Genomic DNA, 21383 nt, shown 5'->3' with positions numbered 1-21383 from the left:
TTCTTCCGTTTGTATTTTTACGGTTAGATACAGAGTAACATATAATTTTTACCATAAAAGACAAAGATGATGGGACCTGGATTTTCATAATTTTACTTTATTTATCACTGTAGCCTTTTAAAGTCCTCCCTGGTGCTTAGAGGGTGAATTGCTCAGGTAAAATGTTTTTTTTTTAATTTAAGCTGCTGATCAGATTTAGAATTTTGACATTTATGCCAATCTTTAAATAATCCACCTTCCCAAGAAATCTGCCAGTTTTTCAGCACCTTCAGTAGGGTACAGATTGTGTAAATTTTCTTTTATAATCAGGATGTCATGTTTAATAATTCAAAACTCCGGCATCAAAATAATATCTAGGTAAATTAATGAGATAGAGACAGTCTTTTTTGGTTTAGTTTTATACCATAACGTCTAGATAATGTCTGATGTGTTTGTAAAATTCAATCAACAAGTAGCAGCCCAGGAGTGGTCCGAGTAAAAGTTTATTTACTTGTCAAGTGCAGCCACCTGTGCAGTAACCAAGGTCAATGACCACAGTGCTCATATATATCAACAGATATAACAGAGAATCTTTATTTTTAATATCAATCCCTTTTAGACTTTCAGGATTTTGTTCAAATGAAAATGAAACTTCTAAAAAAGAGGTGAATTGTTTTACAAAATGGAGATTCGTATTACCTCAAAAGGAAATAAAACGCAGCAAGGGGATAATATTAATGGTTGTTTGTGTAAGCATAAAGGAAAGGTATGTGTTATCATTTATTATCAATCTAAAAATATTTAACATTAGGAATCGAAAAGACTTCCATAAAAAGTTTAAACATAACCCATGCTAAAATAGACCTTTAGGTGAACTCAACGGTCTATTGAATAGCAAATTAGTACATACAGAAGTAAGCTAATATTGGTCTATTTATTCATTGTCCTTGATCTGATTGCTTGGTACCAAACAAATAAGACTTCATATATGTTCATATATGTTTATCATTCTAGATACAGCCAACACCAGAGGAGGACACTAAATGTGTTCCGAAAACGTATTCAAACAGATATGGTGCTTTGTTTTTATTTGCAAACACTTATCATTCTTGGACTGAAAGAAAACAACCAAGGAAAATGAATCTGACCAGAGATTTGAAAACTTTGAGGAATTTTAGATCACTGATCTTACAATTTGGTGTGGTGAGTGATCATTAGCAATGATCATTAACAAAATATTGTGGCGTTTTTCTAGCCATCAGATAGAACATAAAGTTTTGAGCAAAAAGTATACTACAACAAGTCTTATACTCGAACAGACAAAAAGATATGGTCATCTTAACGTTCGAGATCCTGTGAAATCTGTTACGTTTTAGAAAAGGTTTGACGTCTATCGTACACTCTAACTGACAGAATTTTGAACTTCAAAAGCTTGTATTTCTTTACATGTTTTCTTTAGACGACTTGTTGTAGTATTATGGCATTATTCTAGCTGTTTAACTCCATAGATTTATAAAGCCCGAAGGGCTAGATGCCGTGCTTTAATTTTTATTTGCGATGTTAGCTTTTTTAGGCTTATGCAAATAAATGGATAGAAATAGAAATTTAAGCCATCGCAGGCAAAAAAAATTGAACATCGGAAAAATATTGTTGCTATTGTTTTCGAAAATCCGCGAAGCTTCTGATTAGTGAAGCGCTGAAATTCTATTGTAATGTAATGTCACGTTAGTGACCTAGGTAGGATTTCCTACCTAACCACGGCACATTTTTCAGAAAAAGTACGCCATCTAGCCCTTCGGGCTTTATAAATCTATTTTTAACTCCAGTTCAAGACATTACTTCCGCTCTCCGAGCAATGCTGTTTAAAAAAAGAAAGATGGCTTCAGTGGGTTAAATTCAGCCGGAACAACATTGTTTGGAGGGTGGAGGAGGGGGATGCTCATTTTCCTGGCTTTGTGCAATAAGTTTTTTGTCAATGATTATAGTTTTTAAAATTTGCTAAGATTTTTTGGGAACGTTTTGTTAAAGTTCTATACCCTAACTTGTGACTGGCGACCGGAGGGGTTTCAATTTTACTTAAATAGAGAAGGAAATATACTTATTTCTAATCTGATAGAGATGCTAGAAAACTATTTTGATTTTGATTACCATAATAAGCTTAAAACAGTTCTGAATTAGATTGAAATAAGTACCCTTTATAAGAATCCTTGTAATTCTGATGAATTTACGTAAGTAGTAACCTTTCATAAGTTTGCTTTTGATAAATTTTGTTCTTATTATTAAAATATTGATACAAAATTATTTAATCCAATTTCCTTTACTTTTTTGTAGGATGACACGGCATTTTTAAAAGGCGTTACAGACATTATAAGAAAGGATTCATCGTCAAACCGTCCACAGAATGGATTAACTTTATCCTCAAATAAAACATGGGAACCAGACAAATGGACAAACCCAAATGAAATTTCCAAAAGCCTTCTCAATCGTTATTTTTATTCAGTATTACCAGCTGTACATCATAAAATGGCTAATGGACTTAGTAATAATTCCGATGAGACCGAATCTCGTAATAGTAATAAATATAGAAGACTGTCACTTCATTTGAATAAAATATCCCTCAAGAAACACCGCTCAAAGGGAAACATATTTCCACCCATACAACAAGATACCAACACAATACACGCTTATAACAACCATAATATAACTTACTCAGATACACAAACACAAGCTAGATCGCATTCAGATCATGCAAAGATTTCATATTCAACTTTTGACTTTTCGACAACAAGTAGTAATAACACAAATCATAACAACAAAATTTATAAAAACAGAATAGGTCACGAAACCCTTATAACAACCCATGAACAAGAAAAAACAAAACCGCAGCAATCGTTTAATATTGATACACGCGAAGAGAAAGTTAAATCGAAAACTTGTCCAAATACACCTCGATCAAATCATAGAAGTCAAAATAATGCACCCACTTTAAATCATATCGATGTCAAATTTTTACAAAATCGCCATAAGCAAAAAAGTGCTAAATCAGTGACAACACCTTATTACCTAACAGATAATTCACATAAACAATACTTTGCCGAAGATGAGTATATACAGACATCGGAACCAAGATTTGCATACCGTGCTAATGCGTTATCCACGAATAAAAATCCAGTCAGTAAACCACAAACACCTGAACTAATCACCAAAGATAAAGTTATCACACGGAATCGAAACTTAAGTGTATGTGGCAACAGTCTACCTTCAATATTCAATTCATCTAATTCATACGTTAGTAAGCAAGATCTTGATATCTTAGAACTTGAATCTCCAATTATGTCACCTTCTCCTCGATCCAAATACCAATCTATAGATTCTGGTTGGGAGTCGATGGATCAGTCTATGGAACTCGAACAAAATAATGGAGTTATATCAGATATTCCTAAAGAGATTACTGATCCTTCAAATGATTGCAATGAAACTTCTTCCCACAACAATGAAGTTCAACTTGATAAAGATGCACATTTACCTGATATCAAATCAAACAATAATTTCGGTGATGAAAACAAGAACTATACTTCAAAAAGCCAAAACATAGATGAAAAGTCTTCTCGTCTCCCACCTATCACAAAAGCGAGAAACGTTTACCAAGATTCTATCCACAGGTTTTCACCACCATCGGATATAAATGATAATGACATTCTGAATGCTGAAGATCTCTCCGGTGAATGTAGTAAAGTAACCGAACATCCAGATTCTCAATCAAATAGGGCTGAAGATTTACTAAATACTGTAGACCAAACAAACGAATTTTTACCAACGATTAAAGGGAAACCAAACAATGATCAGTCACGCACAAAGTCTTTGGAGAACGCTGACATCTTTGATCTCACCGATGAAGATGTACCAAACATTACTAACCATAAAGAAGATAATGCGCAAAGAAATGATACATTCATCTTACCAACATTGTCAACTGATGTTAAAGTGCAATCTAAAGTTCTAAAAGGTTTGAAATATTTCTTTGTTTTTTTGTCAGTTGTCAGAAAAGTTAGATATTCGATGGCTTTAGAAAATGAAACGTTTTGGCACTCTCAGATGCATAATGAACAAGGGATTGAATAAACGAGACGGGGCTTCAATTTCAATAGCAGGAGAACTTATTGTTTCCGGAGGGTTGTAATTTGTACCTTTAAATACCCTCAAAATGGTGAATATGGATAAAACCAGGCTATTTAGAGATAAATAAGGGACTCTTCTTTTGACAGCCAAAAACTATTTCCAAAATTTGATAAACGACGGTGATCCAAATAAGTGCTGGGAGTTTGGAATAAAATCAAAAGATTAACAAGAGGGACGTCTATTAGGCAGCTGAGAGTACTTGCGCTACGACGTTTATGTTTTAATCCTCGGTTTTTGGCTCATATTAATAAGTGGTTAATCATTTAAAATTCATTCGTTGCAGGTACCACAACATCATCTGAAATCAAAGTCGGAAACAAACAAAGCCTATCTAATCAGCCAGCAGATAAAAACAGTCCTCCGATGAATAAATTAACAGGTCAAGGAAATGACAACAATGTGGTAAAAACCGGTATCACCACAAATGAGATGGATAAAGGGATTGATATTGCCTCAGGTAAACAAACCATATGTTTTCTTCATTTTGTATAGTTAAAGAAATATATTTCTCTAGTGCAAGTTTTCGTAAATTCAAACGAAATTTTAATACCACATTTCTTAAAATTCCTTTCTAGCCGAAACCAAAGACCCTAAACCAAAGAAACACAAAACAAAGACAAACAACACCAAAGAGAAAACAAAGTCCAAAACAAAAATGAAAAACAAAGCTGCATCGATCAAAAAGGCAAAACATAGTAGCAAACAATCCTCACAAAATTTCGATATTAACTACTTGCTTAACGAGACTCAGACGAAGCCGGATGTTCAAATTTTTAATAAGAAGAAGACCAACAAAAACAAATCTGCCAATAAAAAGAAACAGCCTTTGACCAAATTTGCTGTGCAACCAATAGATACAACAGGCCCTTTTAGAAATGCACAACTCGAGGAAAACTCTTTGCTCAGTGATGGTTCTACACTCAAAAAGCCTAACGCAGAGCACAATTTTTCTCAGAATAACGCACGACTTGATTTGAGGACGATCAATGACTCAGATAAAGAGAATATTCCATTAGTCTCTGGAAGTGAGAATGTGTCCAACGATATTAAAGCAGAGAAAACCGATCCGCCGCTAGATTTATCCAACGATGATCAAGATATAACGGATGGTATTCAGAGATCGAACACAAATCGAAATTCAGCGCTAGAGAGACGTAAAAATGCTGCTTTGGAACGCCGTGCTAAAATGGAAGCTAAAAGACTAGAGCAAGAAAGGTTAAAACAAAAACAAATGATGTTAGCCATCGAAGAAGAGAAAAGGCGGGAATTACTTGAAGAGGAGCTTAGACGTGAGGGTGAAGAAAGGGCGGCCGCTAAACGGAGGGCGCTTGAGGAGCAAGAGTTTTTGAGGCAGGCAGAGTTGTTGGATCGCGAACGTGCGGAAATGAAACGCCGAATGGCGGATGAGAAAGAGAAGGCGGAAAGAGAACGTTTATTACATCGTATGTCTTTATTATTAGCGGAACGCGAAGCGGAGCAACAGTTAAAGCTTGCCAAAGAGAAACTAGAACGCGAAATCGATGAAGCTCTACGAAGGAAAGAAGAAGAGATTTTAGCAGAAATGGAGGAGAGCGAACGGTTAAAGTATTTAGCAGAACAAGAAGCGCTAGAACGAGAAAGACTCCACGAAAAAGAGCAAAGACGAAAACAACTTGAACTGCAAAGAATTGCAGTGGAGAATGAAAGACAATTAAAGATTAAAGAGCTTGAACTACTTCATCATAAAATGCTGAGTCAGAAATATATCAATTCTAGTTTCCAGCGTGGTAATGATTTACTTGTTCTATCACAACGAGTAACTCGTGCGTTTGCTTATTCTTATTTTCACAAACTTCCTTTTTTCGTACCTCCTTCAAATGGAGCTGAGACACCGAGACAAAGTTCGGGTTATCGAGTACAGACTTTGCCTTCTTTAACCGAACTTATGGACGAAATTGAAAATCTTGACAATGACGGTTAGTTTATTTTCTAAATCTATTTATTTTTGTATTTATTGGATTTTATCTTTTTGGATTTTCGTTTTGATATTTTATAACATGATGCATTATACAAATATTTTAAAAGCACTGTTAAGCACTAACCAACCAGTTACTATCACTATTATCTGTAAGACACGTTTTTTATAATAATATCCAAGAATTTTTGAAACATTCGGATAACTTTTTGAATTTTTGAATTTTATGCCTATTTTTACCATTTTGGATGTATTTTCCAATTCACTCAGAAATTGGGTGTTTTAGAGCCTTAAAGTGGTCTTAATTTGTTCCTAATATTTTGGACATCGAAGCCTTAGCCTTTATGGATCTTTTAGTTGTTCCGTGAGACGGTGAGACGACAATATCTTAGATATATATATATGAAGCACATATATTTTATTTGTATTTATTTTTATATTTTCAATTTTGTTTACATCTTTTATTTTCAATATTTCACCGATTCATGTAATAAGATATTACTTACTAAGGTTACCAAAAAGTTTTCCCAAACAATCCTATTTAATTTCAACTAAGTGGATACATAAATTTATTAGCCTATTTTATAGGATTCGTTAGCCTATTTTCGTTTCCCTAAAGCTTTTTGATGGACTGAATGGTGATAAGTGGCCCGGCGTAATTTGGCAGACTCCATTTTTTGGTTTTGCTGCTTGAGATGGTAGTAAGTAATCCATGGCACTAGATCCAGTCCCTTTTTGGAGAAAAAACCATTTTGAAACAATGACTAATTAGACCAATTTTTTTCAAATATTTGAGGTATTTGAATGCTTTTATTATAGTTTCAAAAGCTTTGAATGGATTTTAGAATGTATTTCATTGTTTTTTTGTTTCTTATAATTCTTGAAAACGAAAGTGAAAAAATTCAAGATAGCGATATCCTCTAGTCTACTTCACTGGACTCAGCGCCATCAAAATCATTAGAAAGCAAAGTTCAGTCAGAAGTAGACTCAAATCTACATTAAGCCTGGCTTGTCAAGTCTTTTTGGTAATGTGTTTAAAATGAATAATGCACGACAAAATTTTCGACTCAAACCGGGTAATATTGAAGTTATTTTTAAATCTCGTAAATTTCTTAGGTAATAAAATTAAATCAAATGTACAAATCCGTTGTTTTTTTAAGGTTAAAAATATTATATGAGTAAAAAAGGTAAGGTATAAAATTGTGTAAAAAAGATAATATTTTGAAGTTTTATTTACATGCATGATTTTTGGATTCTTTGTTTTTAATCTGTAGTATCAAATCAACAATTTTCAAACTTGTTTGAAGGTGTTTTGTGTAGGTTTTTCGAAGTCAAATTGAACCTCGAATGTCAATATTTTTAGTTTTTATGTAATGTCGAACAAAAGATTCGCTAGCTAGTTCAAGATTTCACAAAAAAACTTTTCAAACCAATATGTTTTTTGTGAAAGCCATCATTTATAGAATACACGGGTTGCAAAATTATATCAATGCAGTCAAAAACCAATCAGAAATAAATTTCATGTATAACAAGCACATAAGATTTCGAGTAAAAGCGTGATTTATCTTCAGACTTTAATTTTGCAGCCTGTGTATTATTAATATTCTCAATCTTTTACGTTACAGATCAAACAATTAAATGCCATACTTGTTCACTCCACTAAGCGACAATCAATGTTCCTTTTTGTGAACGATTTGAGAAATTGTTGTTTCTAGTACAAGTGTAATAATATTCGCCTGCCTTACGGATTTGCAAAACCACCCCACCAAAAGAGGCGGGGGCGTTGTTCAATAATTTGTCCATTTGGCCTTTTGATTGGAGCGATTCACCACCGCACGTTGTAGCCTTGACGCAACGATAGTACCCTAAAAAGTGAGGACTATATTGTTAAAGTCACTATATAGAAAGAAAGTATCCATTATATAATCGTAATATATAATAAGATAATTATGGAACTATTTTGTTGATGTACTATGTCACATTGTCACATATTATTATCAGCAGGTAAATCGACCACCACGGTCGGCCCTAAGGCTCCTCTTTCTATAGCTATGTCTACCCAAAGGCAGGGAAGGGTGGATCAAACAGCACTTTTGAAAACGAGGCTCGTAATAATTTTCCGTGAAGAGTGTATCGTAGTGGAATTGAAAAAGATTATCTCACCTGACGAAGCTAACATGACTGCAACATCGTCTTGTTTATATTTCCCCAAATCCTTAAGGTTGATGTTGTAAGCCCATTTCAAGACAGATTGACGAATGAAGCTTCTTTGATCTTCGATGGGCAATGGGTAGTTGTCTAAACGATCTGCTAATGGTAAGATATTGTTTCGATCGGTTCCTGAAATGTCGAGGAAAGATAATCAATGGTAATCGTGACCGTTTCAGACACATCTATTCATCTTCTATAGTGGACTTTGAAAATACTATTGCCCAGCTGGCACACAACGTTGTTTTAACGTTCAAATAACGTTATTTGGACGTTATGAATGTCAAATGGTCGTTGATACGACGTCGAGTGCCGGCTGGGTGCAAGTTTAATGGGTATACTTGAAAGGTAGAAATTTTCGCGAACAAAAAGTTTTGCAGAACCATCCAGGGATAAAATGTATGTCAAGGGATCAACCTAGGTTTGTACTGACTAACGGAGAAGGGTTAGCATTTTGGGAGGTCTAGTTTGTTAAGTATTATAACAGTATAATCAAATTAAAAGCCAGTAGAGATATACAGCTTTTGGGAGAACGGTAGAGGGGTTAAGTCCCCCTGCTACACCCGGCTACGAGCCTATTCTATCTAAAACAACATTTCCTTGACAGTCTTGTTCAGATCTTCTCTATAATCTTAGGTTCCAAATAAACGGCCCCCCGGACCTTATTAGGACCCTGTTTAATAATTTTTAAGAATGTTTTCAGCTTTCAAAGAGAAGGTCCCTTATTCTTCTCTAAATAGCCTGATTTTAGCCTATATTTACCTTATTTTTGGTAATTACAATTACATAGTAATTACGTAATTACAATTTCCAACCCCCTGGTATTTAGGTCACCCCGTTTATTAAAATTTTGAAAATTTTCCAACGTTTATTTGGAACCTAAGAGAACCAACAAAGTAAATGCTTCATGTAAAAACTCGTCTTAACTTACCAGCTTTTCCTTCACCATCATTTCCAGCTTGTCCATCACCTGCAGGATTTCCATTGTTGTGAGTATTTGAACCTGTGGTGACGAAAGAAATACATGATTGTTCATAGTGTGCATAGGGGTTTATGTTGTTTAAGTGCGTGATATTAGCAACTGAAATATTTAGACAATGAAGAATGGGCTCTTTTAGAAAGAAATGCTCACGAGGTTTTGTTGCAATTACTGATGTTAGTTGATCTCGATAACTCAAAACTTAATATGGAACACCAAATGTTCTGAGGAAATATCCATGTTAGTTGATCTCGATCATTCAAAACTTATCGAGAATCAAGAGACTTTTGTATGGAAAACTTTTTTGTTCCTGTCCATTGAAATTGCACCAAATCTTCTGAGGAAATATCAATATTAGTTGATCTCGATTATTCAAAACTTTTTAAGAGACTTTAGTATGGAAAACTTTTCTGTACCTGTCCATTGAAAATGCACCAAATCTTTTGTTGTCATTTTTAAATTAGTTGGAAAGAAATCATATTCGACAGCTGGGTACGTTTGGACAATGTTGCCTCGCTTGCCTCTCACTTGAACATTGAAAAGTCTCTCGTCGCGAATCGTGGTTGGGCGTTTTTCCAAGTAAAACATGTGTGAGCGATCTTGGAATGTACGCCCGTATTGGGCAGTATTGATGGCAAGTCTCATTGGAATATTAAGGGCGCCAATGTCGACAGCTGGATTTTGTTCGACTGGTGATCGAACAGCGGTTTTCCTGTGGATGTAAAAAAGATGTGAATTTATCAGAGATGAATCTTAAAACATTTAAATATTTCCAAAGGAATTTGGGTAGGGGTTTCTCTAAACTTCCGTTAGACCTTTGCTTTATTACCAACTACCCGATGTTGACCCTCCCTAATATTTTTTACACCTATACTAGTGTTAAAGTTGCATTTTTGTATCGTCAATCTTAGACAGTTTTACTTATCCAGGCTCAAAGCGAAGCCTTCACATGTTCCTTCACATTGTATTTAGCCTTTGAATAGTCTTCACAAACTTTTCTCCAGATAAAAATTTCAGTATTAACAATGTTAAGTTTTGAAAGTTACTTACAAGTTTTTGTTGTAAGATGAGTTTGTCATCCATGGGTCGTAATCGTCGGTCGAAATGTTGTACCTAGTAATAAAACATAGATATTGTAAAAATGATCTTTACACGTTTTTGATCTTTCTTTTGTCTACCCTCTTTAGATAATTTATAAAGGTGGGTACAAAATTGACAAGTTCTTGAAAGATCAGATTTTCGGTCAATAATCCATGTAATGGGCTATCCCAGAAAAAAAATTTGGGAAAGGTGACTCGCTGGATTTTTTAAATTATTTTTTGAACCACCCTGGATCTTTACACTCGAAAAACCAGACCCGCCTGAATCTTTTATTCTCAGACCACCCTGGACGTCACAGCTCCTCAACATAGGGGTACAGATTATTTCTGGTATAGCACAACAATAAAATTGACAATTCCTTTAAAAGGACTTTCCATCCAAAAATATAAGTTTTACCTGATACGTAAAACGATTCTATGTTTGATGCCGCTCGGGAAATACGGTAACACCCAATCGTATCTCAAATTCTCCAGAAATTCCCCATTACCCAAATGGTTATCTCTTGAGAAAGGAGATTCTTTACAATCTGGTGGGTTCAATGCTACCAGACATTCTTCTTTAAGTGATGGTGTTATATCACGTGCTGAAGTACCAGTTCGCATCGGAATACCCCAAGTGTAATGAATACCTGAAAAAAAAGCAGCTTTGCAGTTAAGTAACCTTTTAAACAGGAGAAATGGAGAAAAGTGTATTTCATGCCTTGGAAGAGGCCCCCAGTCATCTTTCAAATCACGCAATCACGCAAAAAAATAATAATCCCAAATCACGTTATCACGAGCTAAATTTCCTTTCTATACCATGATCACGTTGATCACGCTGGTTACTCCAATCACGCACTTAAAATCTTCAATCAAGAAATCACGAACTTGAAAAAACGTCAATCACGCCATCACAAAAAGTGCTGGGGGCTTCTTGGAACGTGCAAGAACCCCCCCTCCCCCTGGGTTGGAAAATCATTCACGTTCCAAGGTGTGAGATGTACTTTTTCCAGCATGTGATTTACTCAATTTTCCTGTGTTAATCTCGTACCCAGAGCCAATTGTACTCCTTTTTGATTCTATTGATGGACGTGATAATATATTAATATAATCGTCAACCTTTGTCAATCAAATACAACCTTTCTTGGGTACTATCAGAATCATCGAAAAGCGAACTATGGAACTGTAAAAGAAAGTGCTGGAGCTAACTTAGCCAAGGTTGAAAATTTTTTGTATCGTATAAGGTGAATACAGTTGACTCTCTCTAATTCGATCTTCAAAGGGACTAAAAATTTTCTTCGATTTAGAGAAAAATTCGAATTACAGAGAATAATTTAAATCACTTTCCAGTTAAGGCAACCAATATTCTAGTTCGAATTACATAAAGATAAGATTGATAGAGGTTCGAATTAGAGTGAGTTGACTGTAATTCATTCATGCATTTTTTCCTCCGCTATCTTTCAACGAAACTTAAAGGAATCATGGGGGTCGTCGAGCTGAAAACTGTTCTAAAACGGGCTAAGTACTTTGTACTTTGATGTAAAGATTGGTAATTCTTTTACTAACCGTTAGCTTTGTTATCATTGTTTCTGTTAGCAGCATCGCATTGCGGTTTGTTTAGTTTCGTTCGTTCCAAGTAGTTGACAAAAGCCACCCATTTTCCACCAGCTTTGACACAGTCTTTTTCATTATTGTGAAGGGAGTAATGTCGTGGTCTATTTTTGTTTTCTGGCCAACCTTCGACACACTCATCTAAAAAGAAAGTGTGTATTTACCTTGTAGTTCAAAGTTTGTAGTTTGAACTTGTGATATCATGATAATTATAAGGGGGCGATTACGTTTTGTTTTAAATCTTATCTTTATCTACAAAAGCTTAATTTTGCTTTTACTTATTACTACTGAGCGGAACTTAACTCCCCCCCCCTACGTCACAAAAATATATGGTGCCGGTTTTTCGAACACATTTTTTTATGTCTGACCATTGGTCAGGCTTCTGTATGCTTAAGCCTTCAAAGCATCCAGGCATAGCCTATCCTTATTATATGCTTATGAATTATCATGCTTATAATTCACCGAGCCAAGTTTTTGTAAAATCTCAGAAATTGTGTAAACACTCGATTCAAAAAGCGTTCAAATTTTTGGAGCAGTGGTATGTGGCTAGTCGTGGAATGTTTTTTTTACTTGACCACCTCCAAACCTTTTTGAACAGAAAGAAATTGACGACTTGAAAAATATTTCAGGATAGCGTATATGCTTATATTATGCTTAGGAAATCTGCAAATCTGAGCATTCATATGCTTATAATTATTATGCTTATAAAAAAAACATGTACACGAGCATCCCTGAAAACCCATTTCACATAAAAAATGAACGATTGAAAAATCTCTAAAGTCAGAATCTTACGTTTTGCTTTCACGTTAAAGCTTTCTTCTTGATAATATCCACACCAAGATTTATTATGTGCAAAAACCACAATGTCTTTCCATTCAGTTGGGTGCCAATAAGGGTAATAATCTCGCTCTTCGGGACATTCGTATCCACGCCGTTGACCGTTCGGGTTTTGTCGGGTATGGATAGCTTGAGATCTTACTTTCTGATCAGCCGTGAATAATCCTTGAAATCAAAATTGAGATGAGATTGAGATTTGAATGTCAACACTAAAATTTATAACTTAAACCAGAGAATACAGGGGGACCCTTAGAAAACAAGTAGCTAATGTAATACAGTTGAGTCTCGTTAGACTGGCGTGTCAGTCGGGTTTAAAACTATCACACGGCAAAATTGAGTCAAAGTCAGCGCAGGGAGAAAACTAACGGACTAGTTTACTAGTCTAAAATCTAGTCAGTTCGTATTTTTCTGTAATTCGAGTCCTCTTTAAGTTGAAACCCTTATGACATTTTATCATTCGAATCTTTTGTATTTCGAATAAATTAGATCTATTTAAAATGAAGCGAGGGATGCTTGGAACTTTTTAAGAAAAAGGTATCCACATCTTTATCTTTCTTTAACAGATGCAAAGGGAAATCCTATCCAAGTATATCCAAGTAACCTACCTCCGTTTCTCCTTCTCTTAAGGCATTTATCATACATCTCCATCTGTTCTTGGACTACGCGATCAGTCTTGATATTGTTCGCCCTTCTCTGTATCCATTGTTTCTCCTGTTCGTTGTCTGTCATAGAGAACAAAAGAGTAGGTACTAAGTAAAAACCAGTCTCCAATAATAGGCCTTTTCATAAATTATTCGAGTGCCCTTAATAAGTTCTATCGATTACCTAAAAAAATCAATTCACTCAAAAACTGCAGAAGGTTCAAAGGGCAAATTTATTTTGTAAATTTTACACCCTATTAGGAGCATAATATCAAAAATTTGCCCTGATCTACTATAATCAGATTAAATTTCGCGAGCAAAAAAAAAAATTGCGAAATTTTCTGGATTTAATTTTACGAGTCAGAGTTTTGAAAATTTTAGCGTGGATTTAATTTCGCGAATAAGCCTGAAAACACAGCTGAAAAAAAAGCCATTTTTTGCCAACAATGGAGACTTTGGGCTGGCTTATCCACCAAAAATGCGATTGTAAAAATTTTGTGTTGGATTTAATTTCGCGAGTCAGGATTCTCACGCGTTTTCGCGAGTTTTAATTTCGCGATTATGGCAAAAATTCACAAAATCGTGAAATTTAATCTCGCAAAAGATAATCCGATTAAAGTAAGGGGTGCCCTACGAAGTGACATAATTCACTACCTCGGCTACTGGTCTAAATTGTGAAAAAGACAATAACAAAGGATCCTCCACGGCAATGAGCTCTAAATTTTCCGTAGATATGGTGATTGTTTACAGATGAGATGGTGTTTGGTGATTTGTATCGGTCAAGATTTTGTAATGGACGAATTGGTTGATAAATATTAGAACTGCAATATCTAAACCTATCATTTTCAAACTTTGGGATAAAGGCAAACCAACTTACTTGGTGGACCACCATATTGAGGTGTGGATTGACTTGTACCATCGCGTACCATAGCTTGTTGATCACGTGCTCTGAAATCACCGTCGACTGGTTGTGCAAGATATTGGATGACGAAGTTGGTGTTCATTTTGTTTGATGCCACATCTTCACTACCTAAAAACATGAAAGGAAAAAAACATGAGATAATTGGAACAGTAATATCTCTTTACTATAATGGGATAATATTTTCGCAAATTTCGAACACCAGCAGTGTTGTCCTTAAAAAAGCTAATAAAATTCGCGTTAATTTTCTGCGTGTTAATGTCAAGGCCGTTGCCTAGCAACATTCGTGTAAAAAGGTAATTTTTCTAGATCCTGACTAACTGAGGACGGCGGTAAATCAGTACGTTTACTGCCCTCGATTTTGCGAGTCAAAACTGCGAGTTACCCCAAATCGCTTCAGTCACTCTACTGCCTCAAAAGTGCAATACATAAACTCACTAATGTCTACAATTTTGCGGGTCAGACTGCTGGTTGTTCCAAAGCGTCCTCGAAAGAATAGATACAAAAATTCGCACAAAAGGATGAAGACGAAGCAGAAGTCGAGCGTCATTTTACTGTATGTTGATTTTCTTGATCGTAAGAAACGCTAGTGAGAGAGTCTGTGATTATAATCATAAAGCGGTTTTCACATATATCGTATCAACCATGAAATCTCTACATCTCTTCTACTAATATTCAAACTTTTATTTAGTCTGAAGAAAACAGATCTGTATGTTACTATCTATGCCGTCTTTTAAGATGAAGAAAGTTGACATTTTATTTTTTGGATTAGTTGCTGTAATTTTGAGTCAAAGTAGGCTAAACTTTCTATATTTCGGTTGGATCTTTCTCGAGAACATTATTTGATTCTATATATTGCATTGTCAGTCAGAAAGAAAAGACACTTTTTTATTCTGCTACCGGCAGTTTCATGCCACTTTTGTGACAATCTTCAGGCAACTAAAAATCTATATATATCTATATATTGCATTGAAAACTTTCACATACACAAGTAAGGGTTGAAAGGGTCGGAATTTCGTTCGAAAACGTTTCATGTTTTATTTTGATTTTTGGTCTCACATTTACTTGAACCAGTTGAACCTTATACCCTATGGATGATATTAGAAGGGCGGCCCAAGATATAAAAGGTCCAAAAATTAAAAAAATAATTCTGGCCATCCTTCTAATATCGATTTATAAGGTTTTAGGAGCAGTTGTCTGAGCTTGGTGCTTTGTTCCAAATTAGCATCGATGACATTTGTTACTTATTTATCGTATACCATAGGTCATGCTGAGGAATCTGGCAATCGATTCAGTTTCAAACTTCGTTTCAAATACGACATCGGTTACAAACAGCTTCAGTGCGTTTACATCAGGATACACGATATAACGGACGACAAGTTTACCGAGTATAAATTCCGATATACTTCCCGGATTGTGTATTACCTAGACCATCTTCAGTTCGGGTTTGATACAAAGGAAAATCTATTAATGAGTCATGATTATGACGTCACTGCTATCTTGAATTCTGGATGGTGTAGCCTGGATGATTTGAGTTTAACAACAGATCAGGCTAGAGTAAAGTCTGGAGATTTGAGAACAGTGGAATTATTGAGGATGTCTGCTCAACCAAGATATGATGATATGCGCTATATCATGACTTTTGATGCCGAAATTGTTAGTTAAATTAATTTCAAATATGTTTGGACTTTTTTTTATCTTTTTGATAAGAGACCATATCTAATCCAAGGGGGTAGTTAGGCTATATGCTGCGAGTCATAAGGGTCACTTTTTCCCTATAAGGGTCCTAAATTCTTGAAATTTGGACTAAAATTAAAAAAATTTCGCTGAAAAACTTTTTTTTGCCACTCTAAGGGTGGCAAAAAAGTCAAAAAAGTGAAAGAATTTTTGAAATTCAGTCTCTCTAGGAGTCGATTTTCGAACTTTAGCATCTCACAAATCTAGTACCTCCCTCCCCGGTATCAACCTCTAATGCACATACTAGTACAATAACCGGTGATTTCGTGATCAGCATCGGTTGCTTTTCTTATTTACTTAGAATTTTACAGACATAATATCTTCCATTCATATATTCATAGCCTAGTAATTATTTTATCTAAGGGGTTACAAAGGGTCAAAATCAGTATTATCAGTATTATATATCTGTTAAGTCAAAGACCAAGATTGCTCTTAAATTTTTCTTAGAATTTACCTAAATCCTAAACTTGAGCTTTATAACCCAAGTTTTTCTGGCACACAGAAAAACTGGTACACAACGTTGTTTCGACGTCCATCTAACGTTATAAGAGCTTTGTGGACCTTAGATTGACGCTGTTTTGACGTACCTCCAGCTCCATGTTGATTGGTCCATTCAATGGGTAGTATGGATTGACCTTCTGGCGACTCGGGGTTTCTGTTCACGCGTTTCGAGCTCATAAAGTGTGTCTGAAGAAGAAAATACAAGGAGAGGATCAAACGTTTATAAATTGAATCAGAAAGTATTGCGATTCGTATAACTATATATATTAGCAATTAACTAGTCCAGAGAGTTTACGTTTTTGGGGAGATTGTGTTAATGCTTTTCTAACTTATACTTCGTTTACCTCGATAACTCCAAACAGTTTTAAAGAAGGTTTAGTATAGGAAACTTGCCATTGGATATTGTTTAGAAACAGTTTGACCAGCAGCCTCGATAACTCCGAACACTTTTAAGAGGGTTTAGTATAGGAGACTAACCATTTGATATTGTTTAGAAGCAGTGTTACCAGCAGCACTGTTGAATTTATCACCTACATTATAACCTCCTCGATTGTTATTCTGAAAAAGCAAAAAACATTGTATCACATATCTATGTCCTAGAGCCGATGGGACCCCCACCCAACTGAAAGATTTGGCCAAAATTTCGTCCCCAGTGGGAAAATACCCTATAATTTCAGCCCACTGGGAAATTGACTTTCATTTGATCCCCATTTGAACATTAAATGTAAAAAATTGCACTCCAAAATCTATCACCTTTGGGATTTCCAAAGAAATTTTCATACCCGCTGTGGGAAAAATTTCCACCGAGGTTGTGAGACAGGGGTGTTATATGATGGTTATTTTTTGCCGTCTGATTGAAAACTTTTTTAAAATGCTTCAATTTTCAACCCCGAAAGGTTCATTATATATTTCAAAGATTAACTGGGGCCTCCCGACTCCATTACAGATACCAACTATCTCATTTTACAGCTAGGAAATCGTAACAATGAAACAGGGGGGATATCTAAAAATTTTTATTTTATTTCGAAGAAATACATCTTCAATGCCGGACAAAAGGTTGTAGACAAATGAAATTTCAGTGAAAAATGATGAGAAATAGAGAAAAATGACTCTTCAATGTGTCTGAAAGGGGATGGAAGTTAAGAAAAACACTTTTGAAGTCGTTGCATTGCTTTTGAATTGCTTTTGAGGGAACCACAAGCAAAAAATCAGCGTTTTGATACTGGTGTAAGCCAGTTAATCAAGCCCTTGTGGTTTGCCCTTGCGGTTAGACTGCAGTGGGTGACTTTGAAAGAACTTTGAAAGACTTTGAAAGACTTGTGATGTTAATACAACGTATAAGTGTGAACCAGTGAATTTACTAACTACTTACTTGGGAGTCAAACACTCTGTTTGCATTGTTCCTGTTCGCAGATTTCTCAGCCAACCTGTTGTTTGACCCACGTGGTGAGTGCATGTAAATATCACACGAAATATATGTTACTATGGCCAGCATAAACACAATTCGTCCCAGTCCCCTCATTTTCGTATATTATTTGTCCTGAAATTGAAGAGAAACGATATAGCACATTATTGCCTTTTATCATTTGAACTTAAATTATTCTAATTTTTTCTGACATTCGAAAATATATCAATCCTCAAATCAAGTAACTTACAATAACTTACTGTAATTCAAATTCCTCATTAAACTTCGTATTGGAGACATTAGAGGCAACTGTATTTAGTGATATTTTCTCTCAAAAACTTTTCGTTTCAAGTTAAATCCTTATATAATACCAGCATGACATATTCGTGACTAAACTTGCAAGAGATCTTACGCCATCACTAAACAGAGCTAATCTACCAGACAAATAAATACTCTCAAATACAAATAGCATGTACGGTTATGTAAGAACTTTGAACGTTTATGTTTTAGTTGACATCCTGAATAAAGATTTTTGATTTTGGAATGTCAGGCCAGAGGTGAAAACAAAGCCTTAACAACCTGACGAACCTTGTCATTTCGATCAAACAAAAATCAAAACTACTTTCTAGTCATTACACACCCCTGTCTCACAGCCCCGGTGGAGCTTTTTTTCTCAGTGGGGATAAAAATTCCTATTGAAATCCCAACGGGGATAGAAATTTCTTTGTTCCAAGGTTAAAAATTCAGTGGCAATGGTTTTGAAGTGCAATTTTTAAACATTGAATTTCGAATGGGGATGAAATAAAAGTTAATTTCCAAATGAGGCTGAAATTCTAAGGTATTTTCCAACCGGGGACAAAATTTCTGTCAATCTTTCCAGTGGAGCTGGGCTACCAGCAGGTCTGTGACACAGGGGTATCATTACAGAAAGGATCTTTAGGCAAACGCGACGGTCTTGATCGCACATATGAAGAATTTTTCTAATCTTAACCAATCTTCTTCTTTTTTATCAAGACACTCTGTAGGTATTACAAGCAAATACACTAGTACCCAAACGTTCAAGCACAAGAACTCAAACCAAGACTTCCTTCAAAAAAGCAATTTTCAATAACATCAAAAAAATCAAAATGTGTATCATCTCCTCGTTAAAACAAGCAAGGCATGTGATTGCAATTAAGGTCATTTAGCTGATTAAATGCTGTGAGTGATTGTTTCTTAAAAAATTGATTGGAAATGAGTCAAAGAATGTGATATCATCACTCTCGATATCATTTTAATCTGCTTATCAGGAATAGTTTTCGTAGAAACGTCATCAATTTATAACTTTTAAATAAAAGTTGTGCTAACAAAACGGTATAATTAGATATCAGGTCAGGAATTATCTAAAATCCGTCTGAAATCAAAACCTTTACCTTTACCATGGCATGCACATAATAAAGCAGATTTTTTCAACACTATCTAATATTTACCTTCCGCAAATATTATGTTGGATTAAATAATTAAAAATTTCTTTGAACAGATGGACGACGTTAGTACAATGGTAAAGTCGTTCGCACAGCATGCTAGCGGTTCCCGGTTCGAGCCCTTGTTTCTCCCATAGCAACAAGAATATTCCATAGCAACAAATATGTAATGATCATCAACCTGCACCGCTGATTCAAACAAATTCGAAGCTTCCAGTCACAACAACAATGACATAGAAAAGCAACAAACCACTACTCAGATACATCACATACAATACATGAAACAACCCGTCTGAAACAACCTACTGTAATGCAAGATACTCGTAACACTGAGAAAGCCAACACACAGTGCAAACGGGCCCAAAATCCAAAGTCCAAGCTTCCAGTCACAACAGTAATACCATGGAAAAGCAACAGACAGATACATACCTGGAACAACCAATCTGAATCAATCTACAGTAATACAAGATAACCCTACACTGAGAAAAACAACAGCCAGTGCAAACACCCATAATCCAATACATCTCAACTCAGTCAAATACATTCTGTCAAATTCCACCTCTCAAACAAACACAGCTACGCTACAAGCAGATCAATTAGCACACGACACATTCCAGGCAAAAGCATTCATGATTCAACAATAACAATCAAAATCAAACAACAAACCCAAACAAGCGCGACTTTCCCATTTTCTGATAAAGAAAGCTAAAATATGTAAGAGTTAGACAATAATATTATTTGGACCTATCAACTAAAGTCCCCTTTTCCTTCTGGTCCTAAAAGACCTTTTCATAAATTACGTCACGAGCAACGCTCGCTTACCTCGTTTTCAAAATATTGTTATGGTAATTGATTCCTGGAGGAGTTCATAAGAAATTTAAAAATTAACTTTTGAAGACTCAGGGATTTAATCACCATGATGATGGTTTCAAAACGAGGCTGTCATTGCACTCAAAATGATTTATAAAAAGGCCTATGAAAAGATACTGTAAATAAATCCAATAATTCTATTTTAACAAACTTTATCTCAAAAATATAGAGGAAGCATCTTATCAAAAGTTTCTACGCCATAATATCAGACCAACTTGTCGAAAAACAAATAACATTGAAATGATTACAAATTTCATCTTGTAACCGCATCTTTATGTAAAAAAATCGTTGTCAGTTGGTCTGATGACAAACATGCAAATAGATACTTTGAAATCAAACATGAAGTCCCTCTTGCGTAATGTTAACCTAACCTGACCAATCATATATGGTTTCTTTTTGTAAAGAGGTTTTAACAAGAACATCACATACATAAATCGTAGAAAAATATAATCAATTTAAGGCACAATAATCTCGAATAATTTCAAAAGTCTCTCTAGCCTGCGATTTCAGTTTTTCAATTTATTTTTCAAGAAATAGTAAAGAGGCAACGGATGTTTAGTGGACTCAAAAGAAACCCTTTAGGATGTTTCAAGTTAATAATTTTGAGAGTTCTTATATGTAAGATATGACGATATGAAACCATGGTTCACTTCAATTTTATGATGACGCAGACAAAATCTTTTTTAATAATCAAGTATTTTCGGTCACATGTTTATTTTGTAATAGATCACTTATATTTTCCCTTGAAGTTAAACACGCTGTGCGGAGCGTGATACCAAAGCAGCAAAGAAGATTGTATGGACTCGTTTTCAAATTTCCATCGAATTTAATTTTGGATTGGTGGACGGAATATGCAAAAATTACACGCGTTATTCACTGTACTGATACACTGTTTTACATACACCCTCAAGTCATAGACCTGATAGTCATACGTATCGCCAATATCCCTTTTACTAAACGGAAAATAGTTCAAAAACCGTTACCCCGTCGACAGGAAAATATGCTTTTACCATAATCTTTT

The 21383-nt window shown here is 35.1% G+C and overlaps 2 protein-coding genes and 1 long non-coding RNA gene across 3 annotated transcripts; 2 read left to right on the top strand and 1 right to left on the bottom strand.

Moving 5' to 3' along the window:
- Positions 1 to 602: 602 nt before the first annotated feature.
- On the top strand, positions 603 to 6328 carry LOC136819166 (calponin homology domain-containing protein DDB_G0272472-like). Its single transcript, XM_067075376.1, has 5 exons — positions 603 to 745; positions 994 to 1182; positions 2311 to 3985; positions 4442 to 4615; positions 4734 to 6328. The coding sequence occupies exons 1-5, from the start codon at positions 662 to 664 to the stop codon at positions 6116 to 6118; spliced, it is 3507 nt and encodes a 1168-aa protein (XP_066931477.1). The 5' UTR covers positions 603 to 661; the 3' UTR covers positions 6119 to 6328.
- Positions 6329 to 7767: 1439 nt separating this feature from the next.
- Positions 7768 to 18171, bottom strand: LOC136819168 (protein DD3-3-like). The gene is made up of 13 exons (XM_067075379.1): positions 17997 to 18171; positions 17102 to 17182; positions 16711 to 16810; positions 14345 to 14497; positions 13432 to 13548; positions 12782 to 12991; positions 11945 to 12130; positions 10797 to 11028; positions 10350 to 10412; positions 9716 to 10011; positions 9252 to 9323; positions 8276 to 8452; positions 7768 to 7977 (listed from the first exon to the last, which is right to left on the bottom strand). Exons 1-13 carry the CDS (start codon positions 18144 to 18146, stop codon positions 7772 to 7774), a joined length of 2043 nt encoding a protein of 680 aa, XP_066931480.1. The 5' UTR covers positions 18147 to 18171; the 3' UTR covers positions 7768 to 7771.
- LOC136819173 (uncharacterized) lies at positions 15071 to 16080 on the top strand. Its single transcript, XR_010848398.1, has 2 exons — positions 15071 to 15179; positions 15651 to 16080. It is a non-coding gene; the product is annotated as an uncharacterized lncRNA (long non-coding RNA).
- Positions 18172 to 21383: the final 3212 nt, after the last annotated feature.

The sequence above is a fragment of the Clytia hemisphaerica genome, unplaced genomic scaffold (assembly GCF_902728285.1).
Source record: "Clytia hemisphaerica strain Z4C2 unplaced genomic scaffold, Clytia hemisphaerica genome assembly, whole genome shotgun sequence".
NCBI classification, from domain to species: Eukaryota; Metazoa; Cnidaria; class Hydrozoa; order Leptothecata; family Clytiidae; genus Clytia; species Clytia hemisphaerica.
Note: the sequence above shows the minus strand (reverse complement) of the source record. Positions and strands in the feature narration are given on the sequence as shown.